The following is a 14,969-nucleotide window of genomic DNA, read 5'->3' as shown; positions in this document are numbered from 1 at the left end:
CCCTTGCACCAAAGGCATTAGACTCGCATAGTCTACACAGGGACACTCAAACATAAAAACATCTTAAAAACAGCTCTATAAGATTATAGTAGAAAGCAGCTGCTTCTAAATTTATAGAGACAGAGTGGGAGGGAGGCTATAGGGGGAGGGGATATATATATATATATATATATATATAGTTATGACTGATCCACATTGTACAGCAGAAATCAACACAGTATTATAGAGCAATTACCCTCCAATTATAAAATAAATTTAAAAAAGAAAGTAAAATGAAAGGGCAGAGGAACTACTCCCAATTAAAAGAGCAAGAGAAATTCCCTGAAAGAACAAATAATGAAACAGAGCTCACCAGTCTACCAGACCCCAAGTACAAAAACGTGAAATAAAAATGCTAAATTAATTAGGAAAGATTATTGATAGGAATGCAGATCACTGTAACAAGGAATTAAAAACCATAAAGATGAACCAGTAAAAAATAGACAACACAAAAAATAGATAAGTCAATTACTGAGATAAAAAGCAATCTAGAAGCAACAAATAGCTGACTAAATGACACAGAAGGATGAAGAAGTGATTCGAAAGATAGAATAATGGACATCATCCAATCAGAACAGCGGACAGAAAGACAAATGAAAAAAAGAGCAATATATGAGACCTATAGGATAAAGAAAAATGTGCCAGCCTATGCATAATAGGAGTTCCAGAAGGAGAAATGAGAGAGAAGGAGATAAAAAAATGTATTTGAAGATACTAGAGCTAAAAAATTCTCAAACCTAAAGAAACAGGTATACAGATACAGGAAGAACAGAGGGTCCCAAATGAAATGAATTCAAACAAACCCACACCTAGACATATCATAATTAAAATGACAAAAGTTAAAGAGAGGATTCTAAATAAAGCAAGAGAAAAAAAGAGTTCATTACAAGGGAACCTCCGTAAAGCTAACAGCTGATTTCTCTGTGAACACTTTTCAGGCCAGAATGGAATGACATGTATTCAAAATCCTGAAAGGGAAAAAAACCCTGCAACCTAGGCTACTCTGTCCAGCAAGATTATCGTTTAGAATAGGAGAGAGAAAGAATTTCTAAGACAAAGAAGACTTGGGCAATACTGCACCTACTCTGAAAGAAATATTGAAGAATATTCTCTAAGTAGAAAAGAATCAAGAATCTGTATGAAAGGGAAAAATCACAATAGAAAAGACAAATATATAGTAAGGATTGAAGGTCACTTAAATAAACCACATGTAAATTTAAATACAGTTTAAAAATTACAGAATTGATTATGATTATAATAATAAAAAGATAAGTATGAAGATGTAAAATATGACATCAGATATCAAAATCTCAAAATGTTGGAGAGGGGAGTTATAAAAATGTAAATTTTATAGACTGTGTTTGAACTTGAATGATGCTGATATAGTTATGGATTAATATACTTGAACTCTGGTAACAAAAAGTCAAAAATATACAGTAAGTTCATAAAAACCAAAGAGAAAGGAACTCGAGGGTACTACAAAAGAAAATCATAAAACCATGAAAGGAAAAACAAAAAGGGAAGAAAGGAAGAACTACATAAACAACTGGAAAACTGATTAAAATGGCAATAAGTACGTACTTATCAATAATTACTTTTAATGTCAGTTCAGTTCAATCATGTCTGACTCTTTGTGACCCCATGGACTGCAGTGCACCAGGCTTCCTTGTCCATCACCAACTCGAGCTTGCTCGAACTCATGTCCATCGAGTTGGTGATGCCATCCAACCATCTCATCCTCTATCATCCCCTTCTCCTCCAGCCTTCAATCTTTCCCAGCACCAGGGTCTTTTCTAAGGAGTTAGTTTTTCACATCAGGTGGCCAAAATATTGGAGCTTTATCATCAGTCCTTCCAGTGAATATTCAGGACTGATTTCCTTTAGGATGGACTAGTTGGATCTCCTTGCAGTCCAAGGGACTCTCAAGAGTCTTCTCCAGACACCACAGTTCAAAAGCATCAATTCTTCAGTGCTCAGTTTTCTCCGTAGTCCAACCCTCACATACATACATGACCACTGGAAAAACCATAGCTTTGACTAGATGGACCTTTGTCAGCAAAGTGATATCTCTCTTTTTAACATGCTGTCTAGGTTGGTCGTAACTTTTCTTCCAAGGAGAAGAAAATTTCATGGCTGCTGTCACCATCTGCAGTGATTTTGGAGCCCCCCAAAATAAAGTCTGTCACTGTTTCCATTGTTTCCCCATCTGTTTGCCATGAAGTGTTGGGACCGGATGCCATGATCTTTGTCTTTTGACTGTTGAGTTTTAAGCCAACTTTTTCACTCTCTTCTTTCACTTTCGTCAAGAGGCTGTTTGGTTCTTCTTTACTTTCTGCCATAAGGGTGGTGTCATATGCGTATCTGAGGTTATTAATATTTCCCCTGGCCATCTTGATTCCAGCTTGTGCTTCATCTAGCCAGCATTTTGTATTTTTGCATAATGTCAGTGGACTAAATACTCTGAATAAAAGACAGAGTAGCAGATTGGATTTTTAAAAAAGAATCTCCAATATATTGCCTCCAGAAGACTTACTTCAGGGCAAAAAACACACAGAGAGTGAAAAATGTGAAGGGAAGGAAAAAGATATTTCATGCAAATTGGAAACAGCAAGAAAGTGGGGATAGCAATACTCATATCAGACAAAATAAACTTTAAAACAAAGGCCATAAAGAAAGACAAAGAAGGACACTATATTGTAATAAATCAAAATAAGAGCAGAATATTACATTTGTTAGCATATATGTGCCCAATATGTGCATGTGTGGTAAGTCGCTTCAGACGTGTCTGACCCTTCGCAACCCTATGGATTGTAACCTGCCAGGCTCCTCTGTCCATGGGATTTCTCCACACAAGAATATTGGAGTGGGTTGCCATGCCCTCCTTCAGGGTTTCTTCCAACCCAGAAATAGAACCCACATCTCTTATGTCCTCTGCATTGATAGGTAGGTTCTTTACCACTAGTACCCAGTATAGGAACATCTAAACATATAAACCAAATACAGACATGAAGGGAGACATTTACAGTAATACAATAATAGTAGGCTTTAACACTCCACTGACATCAGTGGACAGATCATCCAGCCAGAAAACTAATAAGGCAACAGAAGTTCTAAATTATACAATAGATCAGTTGGACTTAGTTGATATCCATAGGACATTACATGACAAAAAAAAAAAAAAAAAAAAGCTGGAATACCCTTTCTTTCTAATTGCTCTTGAAACATTGTCTGGGATGGATCACATAGTAGGTCAAAAAACAAGCCTTAGCAATTTTAAGATAATAGAAATTATTTGAAGCATCTTTTTTGACCACAACAGTATAAAACTGGGAATCAACCATAGAACAAAAAACTGGAAAAGAACAACCACTTAGAGACTAAATCGTGTGAGTGAGTGAAAGTCTCTCAGTTGTGTCCGACTCTTTGTGACCCCACGGACTTTACAGTCCATGGAGTTCTTCAGGCCAGAATGCTGGAGTGAGTAGCCTTTCCCTTTTCCCGGACATCTTCCCAACCCAGGGATGGAACCCAGGTCTCCCACATTGTAGGTGGATCCTTTATCAGCTGAGCCACCAGGGCAGCCCCAGGCTGGAAGATCCCGAGACTAAATAGCATGCTGTTAAAAAATAAATGGGTTATCAGCGGACGAATGGATGAGGAAGCTGTGGTACATACACACCATGGAATATTACTCAGCCATTAGAAAGAATTCATTTGAATCAGTTCTAATGAGATGCATGAAACTGGAGCCCATTATACAGAGTGAAGTAAGCCAGAAAGGTAAAGAACATTACAGCATACTAACACATATATATGGAATTTAGAAAGATGGTAACGATAACCCTATATGCAAAACAAAAAGAGACACAGATGTACAGAACAGACTTTTGGACTCTGTGGGAAAAGTCAAGGGTGGGATGTTTCGAGAGAACAGCATGTATATTATCTATGGTGAAACAGATCACCAGCCCAGGTGGGATGCATGAGACAAGTGCTCAGGCCTGGTGCACTGGGAAGACCCAGAGGGATCGGGTGGAGAGGGAGGTGGGAGGGGATCGGGATGGGGAACACATGTAACTCCATGGCTGATTCATGTCAATGTATGACAAAACCCACTGCAATGTTGTGAAGTAATTAGCCTCCAACTAATAAAAATAAATGAAAAAAAAATAAAAAATAGATGGGTTGATGATGACATCAAAGAAGAAATCATAGAGTTAGCTAGACACATGCAAAGGTGAAAATACAGCTTTACAAATCTGTGGATGCAGCAAAAACAGTTTTGGAAGGGAGATTTATAGTGATAGAGGCCTTCCTCAAGAAACGAGAAAAATTTCAAACAACCTAACCTACCCCCTAAAAGAATTAGAGAAGAACAAGCAAAACCCAACTTGTGCAGAAGGAAGGAAACAATAAAGACCAAATAGGAAATAAATAAAATAGAGAATATTTTTTAAAAGAGAAAAGATCAATAAAACCAAGAGCTGATATTTTGAAAAGATGAACAAATTGACAAACCTCTGGTCAGACTCACCAAGAAGAAAAGAGGATGCAACCAAACAAAATAAGAAATGAATAAGAGGAAAAAATACCTGATACCACAGAAATACAAAAAAAAAGTTGTTACAGCATACTATGAACAGTTGTATGCCAACAAACTGGACAACCTATAAGAAATGGATAAATTTCTAGTGGCATAACTGTGATAATTGAGTCAAGAAGAAACATAACTTGAACAGACCAATCACTAGAAGTGAGATATAACCTGTAAAAGTTTGTTATAATTTAATTCAAAATGTTACTAATTTTCATTGGTAATTTTGGTCTTCATTCAGGTTATTTGGAAGTGTAATTCTTAACTTTTAAACAATGGGTATTTTTAACTACTTGTTACAGTTTTTTAACATTAGAATCCGGAAAAGGCTGAATTTGCATAATCTGAAGTGTCACTCTTAAGTTAAAAGACTATAAATATGGTGTATACGTACATCAGTATACTATATATGTATCTCCCCTTTGATCAGGGTAGAAATCATCTATCTAAAATAAATGATTAGAAAAAATTAATGTCATTACATTGTCTTAAAAATAAAACACTTGTCATTTTAAGCATTAACAGTATTTCTGGTTTTGTAGATAAGAATTCTTTGCCACAAAGCATACAGTTAAAAACCTAGATTTATCTTTCTTCCTTAAAATGAAATTATTATTTTAACCAACATTTTTTCATATATTCTAGCATTTTAAAGCATACATTAGCTAACTACTCTTTTATTTTGATTAAATGTTACAGAATATGGAGCCTGGTTGACCATGCACTAATAGCAAGGTGTAATATGGAAGAACCAATTCGTTGTGCAGCTGTAAATGTAGATGGGATCCATCTTGCCCTTGGAATGAAGGATGGCTCATTCACTGTACTTAGAGTAAGGTATGTGTTAGGGTAGAAATAGAAACAGCAAATTTCTGTTAAGTGAGATAGAGTCTGTAATACTTATGTTTACCCACTTTTCCCTCTCTCTCATTAATATATTTTTTCAGTTATTAGTTTCCTTAAATATAAAAAATATGTTTATAAAAATGGCTTTGTCAGAAAATTAACTCAAACTTTGGTTTTGGAGATTCAGAATGCTTAGTAAATCAATGAATAAAATTTTGAGACAAGTTTGGGTCTTGATTTCTATTTCTTGGTAGTATTGATTTTCAGTAATGATCTTCTGCCATGGAATGGGGTGAAGGAGACCTTGAAACTGTTAAAAATGAGTGAGTAGTTTTGTTGCTGTTTGCAGCTTTATGCTTTGGGGGAAATGCCTGCATCTCCTCCTTCATTTGGATAATTAGCAAGTTTAAAGACATTGTTAAAGCAGTTAGCATCTTGTGTTGAATATCTGTAGGTATGGTGCAGTCAGTTGACTTCTATGCCCTCATTTAAAAATTTACTGTAGAGCCACACGTGTGCACGAGAGTAAGTATTTAGGATATTTTTTATATCTAGTTGAGTGAATAGGGGGACCGTCCACCCAGTTGCCCAGTCCAGAAACCAATGATTCATTTCTCTCTTTTGTCTCTCATGCCTAGTTAATCACAGAATTCTGACTAGCCTGCCTCCTTAAGTAGCTCTCAAATTAATCTTCCTTTCTTTTCACCACTGTGCTCTTGTACAGACCTCCCTCTCCTGTCTCCTAAGTTCTTACTGGTGTACTGGTGAAATAGCGTCTCATCTGGTCTCCCTATCTCCCTTTTTGCTTCCTCAAGTTCTTTTTCCACTCTCCAGTTATAGTGGTGCCTTTTAAAATATATTTGTTTTCATTCCTCCTCTATCTAAAGTATGATAAAAGCATTGCATTATCCCTAAGATGAAGTTTATAATTCTTGACAAAGCCTATCTCCCCAGCCTGTTCATTTCTACCTCAGTCTCTTTCTTTTAACATGTATAAAATACCTTTCACTTCCTCAGATATTAATTCATCAAGCTTTTATACTTTGGAGCTTCTATAGATATGACTTCTTTCTGGGGTGGTTTTCTATAATGAGATATGCTGAGATTTTTCTCTTATTTTTTTAAATTATGATATAATATACATAATATAAAATTTGGCATTTTAAACATTTTTATGCATAAAATTTAGTTTCATTAAGTACATTGGCATTGTTTCACAACCAGGAATTTGAAATGCATGTAAAACACCTAAGAATTTCTATCAAAAAGCTGCTACACATTAAAAATAGTGATGGTTATTTTTTCATTTATACACTTACTTGCCCTTTCATTATTGTATGGAAGAAACTAGGTGGATAATCTCTTATCTCTAATAAGTCAGTGTTTTAGCAACTCAAGGATATTCTCTTTCTTTCGGCCATGCCGCATGGCTTGTGCACTTCCCATTCCCCAGCCACGGATGGAGCCCCAGGCCACGGCACTGAGAGTCTAGAGTCCCAGCCACTGGGCCCCCAGGGCTGTTCTAGCAAAGCCTCTGTAGTCCCTGTTCTTGAATAAGTCAAAAACCGGGCATCGTCATTGGTACCTTTCTCTCTAACTATCATTTCTAATCCAGTCACCGTATCGTGTTGGTTTTTCTTACCTTTTAAGTTTCCTAGAAGCATTTTGATTAAGGTTGGTGAATAAGATTAGAATTATAATATCTTTAACATATACTATACATTATATACTATAACAGTAAGGATTAATATTGTATATTTCAAATCGTTTCACTTCTTTCTGAAGTCTGAGCAACCATCATCTATAAGAGGTTTCTAATTGCTCTTAATCCTGCTGTTTGTTACTGTTCAGTCACTCAGTCGTGTCCAACTCTTTGTGACCCCGTGGACCACAGCATGTCAGGCTCCTCTGTCCCCCACTGTTTCCTGGAGTTTGCTCAGATTCCTTTCCATTGAGTTGGTGGTGCTGTCTAACCATCTCGTTCTCTTCTGCCCTTTTCCTTTTGTCTTCAGTCTTTCCCAGCGTCAAGGTCTTTTCCAATGAGTCAGCTCTTCACATCAGGTGGCCAGAATATTAGAGCTTCAGCTTCAGCATCAGTCCTTCCAATGAATATTCAGGGTTGATTTTCTTTAGGATGGACTGGTTTGATCTCCTTGCAGTCCAGTGGTCTCTCAAGAGTCTTCTCCAGCACCAAAGTTAGAAAGCATCAATTCTTTGGTGCTTAGCTTTCTTTATGGTCTAATTTCCATACTAATTTCCATCTATACATGACCACTGGAGAAACCTTAGCTTTGACTTTATGGGCCTTTGTTGGCAAAATGATGTCTCTGCTTTTTAATATGCTGTCAAGGTTTTTCATAGTTTTCTTCCAAGGAGCTATCATCTTTTAATTTTGTGGCTGCAGTCACCATCCTCTGTGATTTATGTAATCATGTTAACTAGTGGTAAAGAGCCCACCTGCCAATGCGGGACACACAAGAGATGAGTTGGGAAGATCTGCTGGAGAAGGGCTTGGCTACCCTCTCCAGTATTCTTGTGTAGAGAATCCCATGGACAGAGGAGCCTGGCAAGCTCCAGTCCATGGGTCACAAAGAGTCAGACATGACTGAAGTGACTTAGCGTGGTAACATAATACATACTGTAAAACCAATCAGAGTCTCTCTTTCATCACTGTTGGTTTTGTGTGTGTGTGCATGCTTGAGTGTTGGTTGGTGTGCAGGGGCCTAGTGGTAGAAAGCAAGAGACAACCTGAGATATCCACACTTATTTCTCTCATTAACTGGGCAACGTTAAATCTCTTGAACAAAAAAAGCTTTAAAAAAAAGACAAAATAACTCTGGAGAACGTTCCATGCACAATTTAACTAATGTTTGTGGTTGATATTGGAATGATTTTATCTTTAATAAATAATATGTAAAAAATGGAAACTATGAAATTGTGATTTAGATGTTTTCTTAAAAATCTTACAGATTTGGATTAATGGATGGATGGGTGGATGGAAAGTGACAGTCACTCAGTCGTGTCCAACTCTTTGTGACCCCGTGGTCTATACAGTCCATGGAATTCTCCAGGCCAGAATCCTGGAGTGGGTAGCCTTTCCCTCCTCCAGGGGATCTTCCTAATAACTCAGGGATCAAACCCAGGTCTCCCGCACTGCAGGCAGATTCTTTACCAGCTGAGCCACAAACTGTGGTGTTGGAGAAGGCTTGAGAGTCCCTTGGACAGCAAGGAGATCCAACCAGTCCATCCTAAAGGAAATCAGTCCTGAATATTCATTGGAAGGACTGGTGCTGAAGCTGAAATTCTAATACCTGATGTAAAGAGCTGACTCATTGAAAAGACCCTGATGCTGGGAAAGATTGAAGGCGGGAGGAGAAGGGGATGACAGAGGATGAGATAGCTGGATGGCATCACCGACTCAGTGGACATGAGTTTGAGTAAACTCCAGGAGTTGGTGATGGACAGGGAGGCCTGGCGTGCTGCAGTTCATGGGGTTGCAAAGAGTCAGACACGACTGAGCAACTGAACTGAACTGGTTGGATGTATGGATGAAAGGGTATGGAGAAAGGGAGATAAGATGCATGGATTTAATTAGAACTTAAAGGAAGAAGTCACTGGGAAAGGTACAGGTAGCTAAAAATACATTAGTCTATGCTTAGGAAGAGGGCCTTGCAAGTTGCAGGGTGTAAGGCAAGAGTGATGTTGACAAGAAAAGCCTTTTTAAAAAAGTTTTTTTCCCTTCATTTGTTTTGTTTTGTTCTGATTCCCTTTTATAGTTAAGGAGATGATTTTTAGTCTCTTTCTTTATATGATTAACACCAGGGTAAAGGCCAGGTTCCTTGGTAACACATCAGATCCGTTACACACTGTCTTCTGCTGTCTTTCCACTGTCAACTCCAGTGGGCTGCCATTTCCTTCTCCAGTGCTCCGACTCTCAGTGACCCCATGGACTACAGCCCACCAGGCTCCTGCGTCCATGGGGTTTTCCAGGCAAGAGTACTGGAGTGGGTTGCCATTGCCTTCTCTGTTAGCCCCACCAGGTCACTCCTTTTCCCACTTACCTTGTTTCCACGCTGTATTATCTGTGTGCTATGCTAAGTTGCTTTCCGTTGGCTCCTCTGTCCCTGAGATTCTCCAGGCAAGAATCCTGGCGTGGGTTGTCATGCCCTCTTGCAGGCGATCTTCCTGGCCCAGGGATCACACCTGCGTCTCTTACCGCTCCTGCGTTGGCAGGGCTTCTTCACCACTAGCCCCTCCTGGGAAGCTCTCTTCACACGCGCCGTGTACTCGGCATTGCCCGTGCTGTGTGCTCTTTCTGGAAAGCCTTCGCTCCTCTCTCATAATTATCAGCCCCTCAGGCTTTAGGCTCAAATAGGTGTCACTCTTCCTTACTCCCTTCCTGCCTGTTGTCTTAACCCTTTTTCAGTGTTTCTTATAGAACTTCATACATAACCTTTCGAGCACTCACTGCATTTTCTTAATTATGAAGTATAATTACTTTATCTCCATCTGTCACAGAAGATGAGTTCACATTCATATCCCATGAGTCTAAAACAAAGTTAAATACTTAGTGTTTCTGAAAGAAATATGAATTTTATTACTCTAAATTGCCTATTTGGGAACTGTAAAAATTGGGAAATAGCCATTTAAACTTCTGTTCTTGAAATTATCTATTGGGAGCATTTCAGATGGGTAATACAAAATTTATTTGGAAAAAAAGTCTGTGGCAATAGTTGGAAATAAGATTCTTGCTTCCTTCTGCCCCTTCTCCCTTGCTGCTTCCTTCTTCTTTGCCTTTCCACCACCTCCATGTGTTTGTAAACTCAGTAGTATTTAACTGTTTATCCATTTTTATGGCTGTTACCAATACCTGTATTATTCTGGAAAGTCGGTTATAAGGCATCATTAAAAAAACATTTAACATTGCTGACTGAAATGATCACTAATTGGGAAGAATTCTGTTTTATTCAGAGATCAGAGAGGTTGAACTAAAAATAATATGGTAGCTATATTCAGATATATATTCAAATATATTACTAAAATAATACAAATCAATGTCTTTTATTTCTTGGGTGTAATTTTGTACATTTGGTTCATTAAAAATTTAGTTTGAATAAAATTAAATTATTTTAATGTAAATTAAATTTAATTAAAATTTATGTTTTATAAATTAAATTTTAAATATAAATTTAAATGTATATTTTATAAATGTTTTTGAACTGTGGTGTTGGAGAAGACTCTTGAGAGTCCCTTGGACTGAAAGGAGATCCAACCAGTCCATCCTAAAGGAGATCAGTCCTGGGTGTTCATTGGAAGGACTGATGCTGAAGCTGAAACTCCAATACTTTGGTCACCTGATGCAAAGAGCTGACTCATTTGAAAAGACCCTGATGCCGGGAAAGATTGAGGGCAGAAGGAGAAGGGGACGACAGAGGATGAGATGGTTGGATGGCATCACCGACTCAATGGACATGGGTTTAGTAGACTCTGGGAGTTGGTGATGGACAGGGAGGCCTGGTGTGCTGCGGTTCATGGGGTCGCAAAGAGTCGGACACGACTGAGTGACTGAACTGACTGAACTGAACTGATATTTTGTAAATTTTAAATTTATAAAATTTATTTTAAAAAGCTCAGTACTTATAAGAAGCTTCATCATAAAAATCCCATGGCTTGATTTCTTTTATTGTATTACTCTGGAAATTTAATATGAATCTCTGAACTACTTAAAATTAAGTAATTTAGGAACTGAACTTGAGCATTTTTCTCTACTTCTAGCACGTATTGTCCTTATATATTTCTGTTCAGCAAAATTATTCCTGAATTAATACTGCTTGTATTATTTACATTTATTTTATGGTTTATAAATACTTGATACGGTCGTTTTAGACACATTGGAAAACTGAACTAATTCTGTAGTGACTTTTTCCCCCATGGTCTCTTTTTTTTAAATAGAGATATGACAGAAGTTGTCCATATTAAAGATCGGAAGGAGGCAATTCATGAGTTAAAATACTCACCAGACGGAGCTTACCTTGCTGTTGGTTGCAATGATAGCTCAGTTGATATTTATGGAGTTGCTCAGCGGTATAAGAAATTTGGAGAGTGTGTTGGATCACTTAGTTTCATCACTCATCTGGACTGGTCCTCAGACAGTAGATATTTACAGACAAATGATGGTAATGGTAAAAGACTTTTCTACAGGATGCCAGGTAAAAACTTCCTATAAATTATATATAATTTGTAGATTTTTAATTCCTTTAAAATATCTTAGAATTTCGCTGGAGGCAGAGTGTCAGTTACATTTGAGTATAGGAAATCAAAGAAAATCTGAGCTAATATTGGAGGCATTGTGATCTTTTCTACAAGTTTGCCTTATCATTTGAAATCCTTTGCTTCTTAATTAAAACTTCTTTGTTTGGAGGATCTAAGACAGACCTATTTTATGTTGAATTCCATGCCATATGAATAGCATATGGTGAAGTCCTAGTGTATATTAGAAAGTCAAAATGTCACTTTTAATGGGTGCAACTAATTAACTAAATATAATGGATATATATGTCTGACTATAAATTGTTTTGTCTTCTGTTGTTATCTCAAACTTTGCAAATATTAATAATGTAGCTAAGGAACTAATTTTGAAAAACAGAATTTTCGTCAAAGCTTTAAAAAGAGAAGAATTAAAGACAGAATCATCAAAATATCTCTCAGTACTTTAGTATGATGGTTAATGAATTAGTAACTACATTGCAGTACTTTATTTAATAAGACTAGCTGCATAATTATATTAATATGTCACTCAGTTTTTGTTAACAGTCTGTAAGTTACAAAGATTGACCAATCCTAAAGTCATGCTGCCTAATGTCAATGTATTACTTGTCATTCATCCTTCTTTTATGATCCTTTCAATTATCTTTTTTTCTCAACCATGTATCTTCTTAAGTTTGTCTTTTATTACATGATTTGCTACTTTCTTATAACTTTTCCTTTTCCTTTGAAGTTACCCCATTGTGACTAATCTATAGCAAGACTTTAATATAGTTCAGTTTTATTGTCCACATGGGTGACCCTGCTAAGCTACATCATCCTCAGATCTGTATTTCTTTGAATCAGTATAATTTTGGTAGTGGCTTTTTAACAACTCCTTGCACTTAATTTTCTCCCTTTCTTACTATAGTCACTTACCTATTCATGTATTCTCCTTTAACTGGATTGGGAAGATACTTAAATTTTGGAATTTACCATGTTATCAGTATAACTTATGCTTGAGTAAAAATTAAAGGAAGTAACTTCTTAAATTAATACTCTAATTTATTTTTAGGAGGAAAAGAAGTGGCAAATAAAGAAGAAATAAAAGGTGTTCATTGGGCTTCATGGACATGCGTTTCAGGCCTTGAAGTAAATGGAATTTGGCCCAAGTATTCAGATGTCAATGATATAAACTCAGTAGATGGGAATTATATTGGCCAAGTTTTAGTTACAGCTGATGACTATGGGATTGTAAAATTATTTCGATATCCTTGCTTAAGAAAAGGTATCTTTTCTTTCAAAATAGTATTAATTAACTCTTTCTTACAAAAGTCCTTTAGGTTCTTACAGAAAATTAGTCTTAAGATAAATAAGAGGGTTTATGCTTTTTAAAATATGTGTGGTGACTCTGGTGAAAGATACTATTAAAGTGAACAGAAATGGCTACAGTATTTTGGCAGTTAAGAAATTATTGTCATGTGTTACTTTTATTTTTGGATATGAGGTTTTCATTAGAAAGTTATCTTTGAATTCATATATTATAAATGGGCTAATACTTTACCTCTTTCTTTTTATTTTTTATTATTTTTTTTTACCTCTTTCTTTTTAAAGAGTTATTTTTCTCTCTACTTCCAGAATTATTTCATATAGTCAGAATATACAATGATAGTTATACTTTTCTTACGACTTGTTATCTTTACTCATTTAACTTGCTGAACATATATCTCTTAGGAGACATTTTTCTTACATCATTTTCTTAAGAATTCTGATGAAGTAGTCAGCTGTCTTAAGTTTAAGTCACAGTTTAGAGTATTGGTTTGTTGGTTTTTGAGAAACTGTTTTTGCTTAAACCCTTAACATATTGTTTTGATATTTATTTATTTTTCATAACTGGCGGTGGAAAAAATTAAGGGGTCTTATCACTGGTTATTTTCTATATATTTTATGTATCATCTCTTTTTCTTGGGTGTCTTTTGAAATGATATTAATCAATCTGTTAATAGGCCTGAGGATAATTACATGAAATGCTCTATTAGTCATTTATTTGTTCCATGCCTTATTCCAGAAAGTATTTGAGTCAGCTTATGGCAAGTCTTTCAGCACTAAAATAATTATGTAAGTAAAGAATTCATACCAAGGGAAATAGAAACAGAAATACCATGTTAAAGTCAGATAAAGAAATTGACAATGGTCAAACACCAAAACTGAATCTGAGCTTCCTGAGACCAAAAATAAAGTAAGGCACAAAGTAATTTTCATTGTAGCTATTTTAAAAAAACAAAAAAAAAAAACAAAACCATACTACTCAGAGAAAGCCAAGTTTCTTCTCAGATTTAATTTTCTAAGAGTTCTCTCCTATAGTATAGGGCCTTATATGAGGTACAGTTGAATATATTCTTAAGAGTATCAATATCTGTAGCCAATGCAGTCATAATTTTCACCTGCTTGTTAGTAAAAGCAGTTGGACAATGTTAAAATGGAATTTAGTAAGAGGTAATTTTGGAAACAGCAGAAATAGTTTTATTCAAATAATTTGGGTAGTCCATTGATGTTAAGGTTAAGGACCCACATTTCCCAGAAGTCTAGACTGGTATCTGTTATGCCTCTACAGTCAGGTGGTGAGTTCCAGATCCTACCAGCTATTTCACCTTGTCCATTCCTGCCTGCCAGGTGTCAGCTTCCTGAATGCATGTGAAAGTCCCTCCATGAATAATGCTAAGGATGTTAAAGGCTAGCTAAATTCTCTAGCAATTGAAGTAACCTGTTTCTGTATTCTACCACATAGCCAGGACATGAGTCACCAGGCACAAGTTTTATTGTGATTCAGATGATACTTGCCTAGTTAGAAGGTGTGAGATTTAGTAAGATTAATCATGGTAATACTAATCTTGGACATTGCTTCAAGTCACTGTTTCATATGGTGACCTCTGTGCAGGAAAAAACAATAATTTTCTGAATTTTCCTAATCAAATGGATGAGATTTACTCTCAAGTTTTATCTTTTGCACCAGAGAAGACTATTTTTACTGCTTGATAATTTTGTTTCATTTATAAAATATGTAGCAGTCTTTGAATTGCTTTAGGAATATTTTACCAGAGTCTTTAAGAAAAGTTAGTCTTGTTCAGTTACTGCTTCAAGAATATAAGTATAAATTGTTTTCCTTATTTTCTCTTTTTTTAGATTTTTGTTAGACATTTGTTTTATGATAAGAGTTTTTATTTCTAGGCATTTGTGAGTCAGCCTG

General features: G+C 36.2%; 1 protein-coding gene across 10 annotated transcripts in view; it reads left to right on the top strand.

Moving 5' to 3' along the window:
• EML5 (EMAP like 5) overlaps nt 1-14,969 on the top strand; it is a 151,456-nt gene that overhangs the window by 51,080 nt on the left and 85,407 nt on the right. For all 10 annotated transcript variants that reach the window (XR_006270152.1, XM_043472724.1, XM_043472723.1 and 7 more), the window contains exons 8-10: nt 5,333-5,470; nt 11,432-11,688; nt 12,798-13,010. Coding sequence is in view for 9 of the 10 variants with exons in the window: in XM_043472724.1 (XP_043328659.1) it covers nt 5,333-5,470; nt 11,432-11,688; nt 12,798-13,010 (608 nt within the window). In the remaining variant the exon portion in view is untranslated. The remainder of the gene's footprint in view (nt 1-5,332; nt 5,471-11,431; nt 11,689-12,797; nt 13,011-14,969) is intronic.

Source organism: Cervus canadensis, chromosome 6 (assembly GCF_019320065.1).
Source record: "Cervus canadensis isolate Bull #8, Minnesota chromosome 6, ASM1932006v1, whole genome shotgun sequence".
Lineage (NCBI taxonomy): Eukaryota > Metazoa > Chordata > Mammalia > Artiodactyla > Cervidae > Cervus > Cervus canadensis.
The sequence above is the reverse complement of the archived record's forward strand: the minus strand, read 5'-3'. Positions and strand labels throughout refer to the sequence as shown.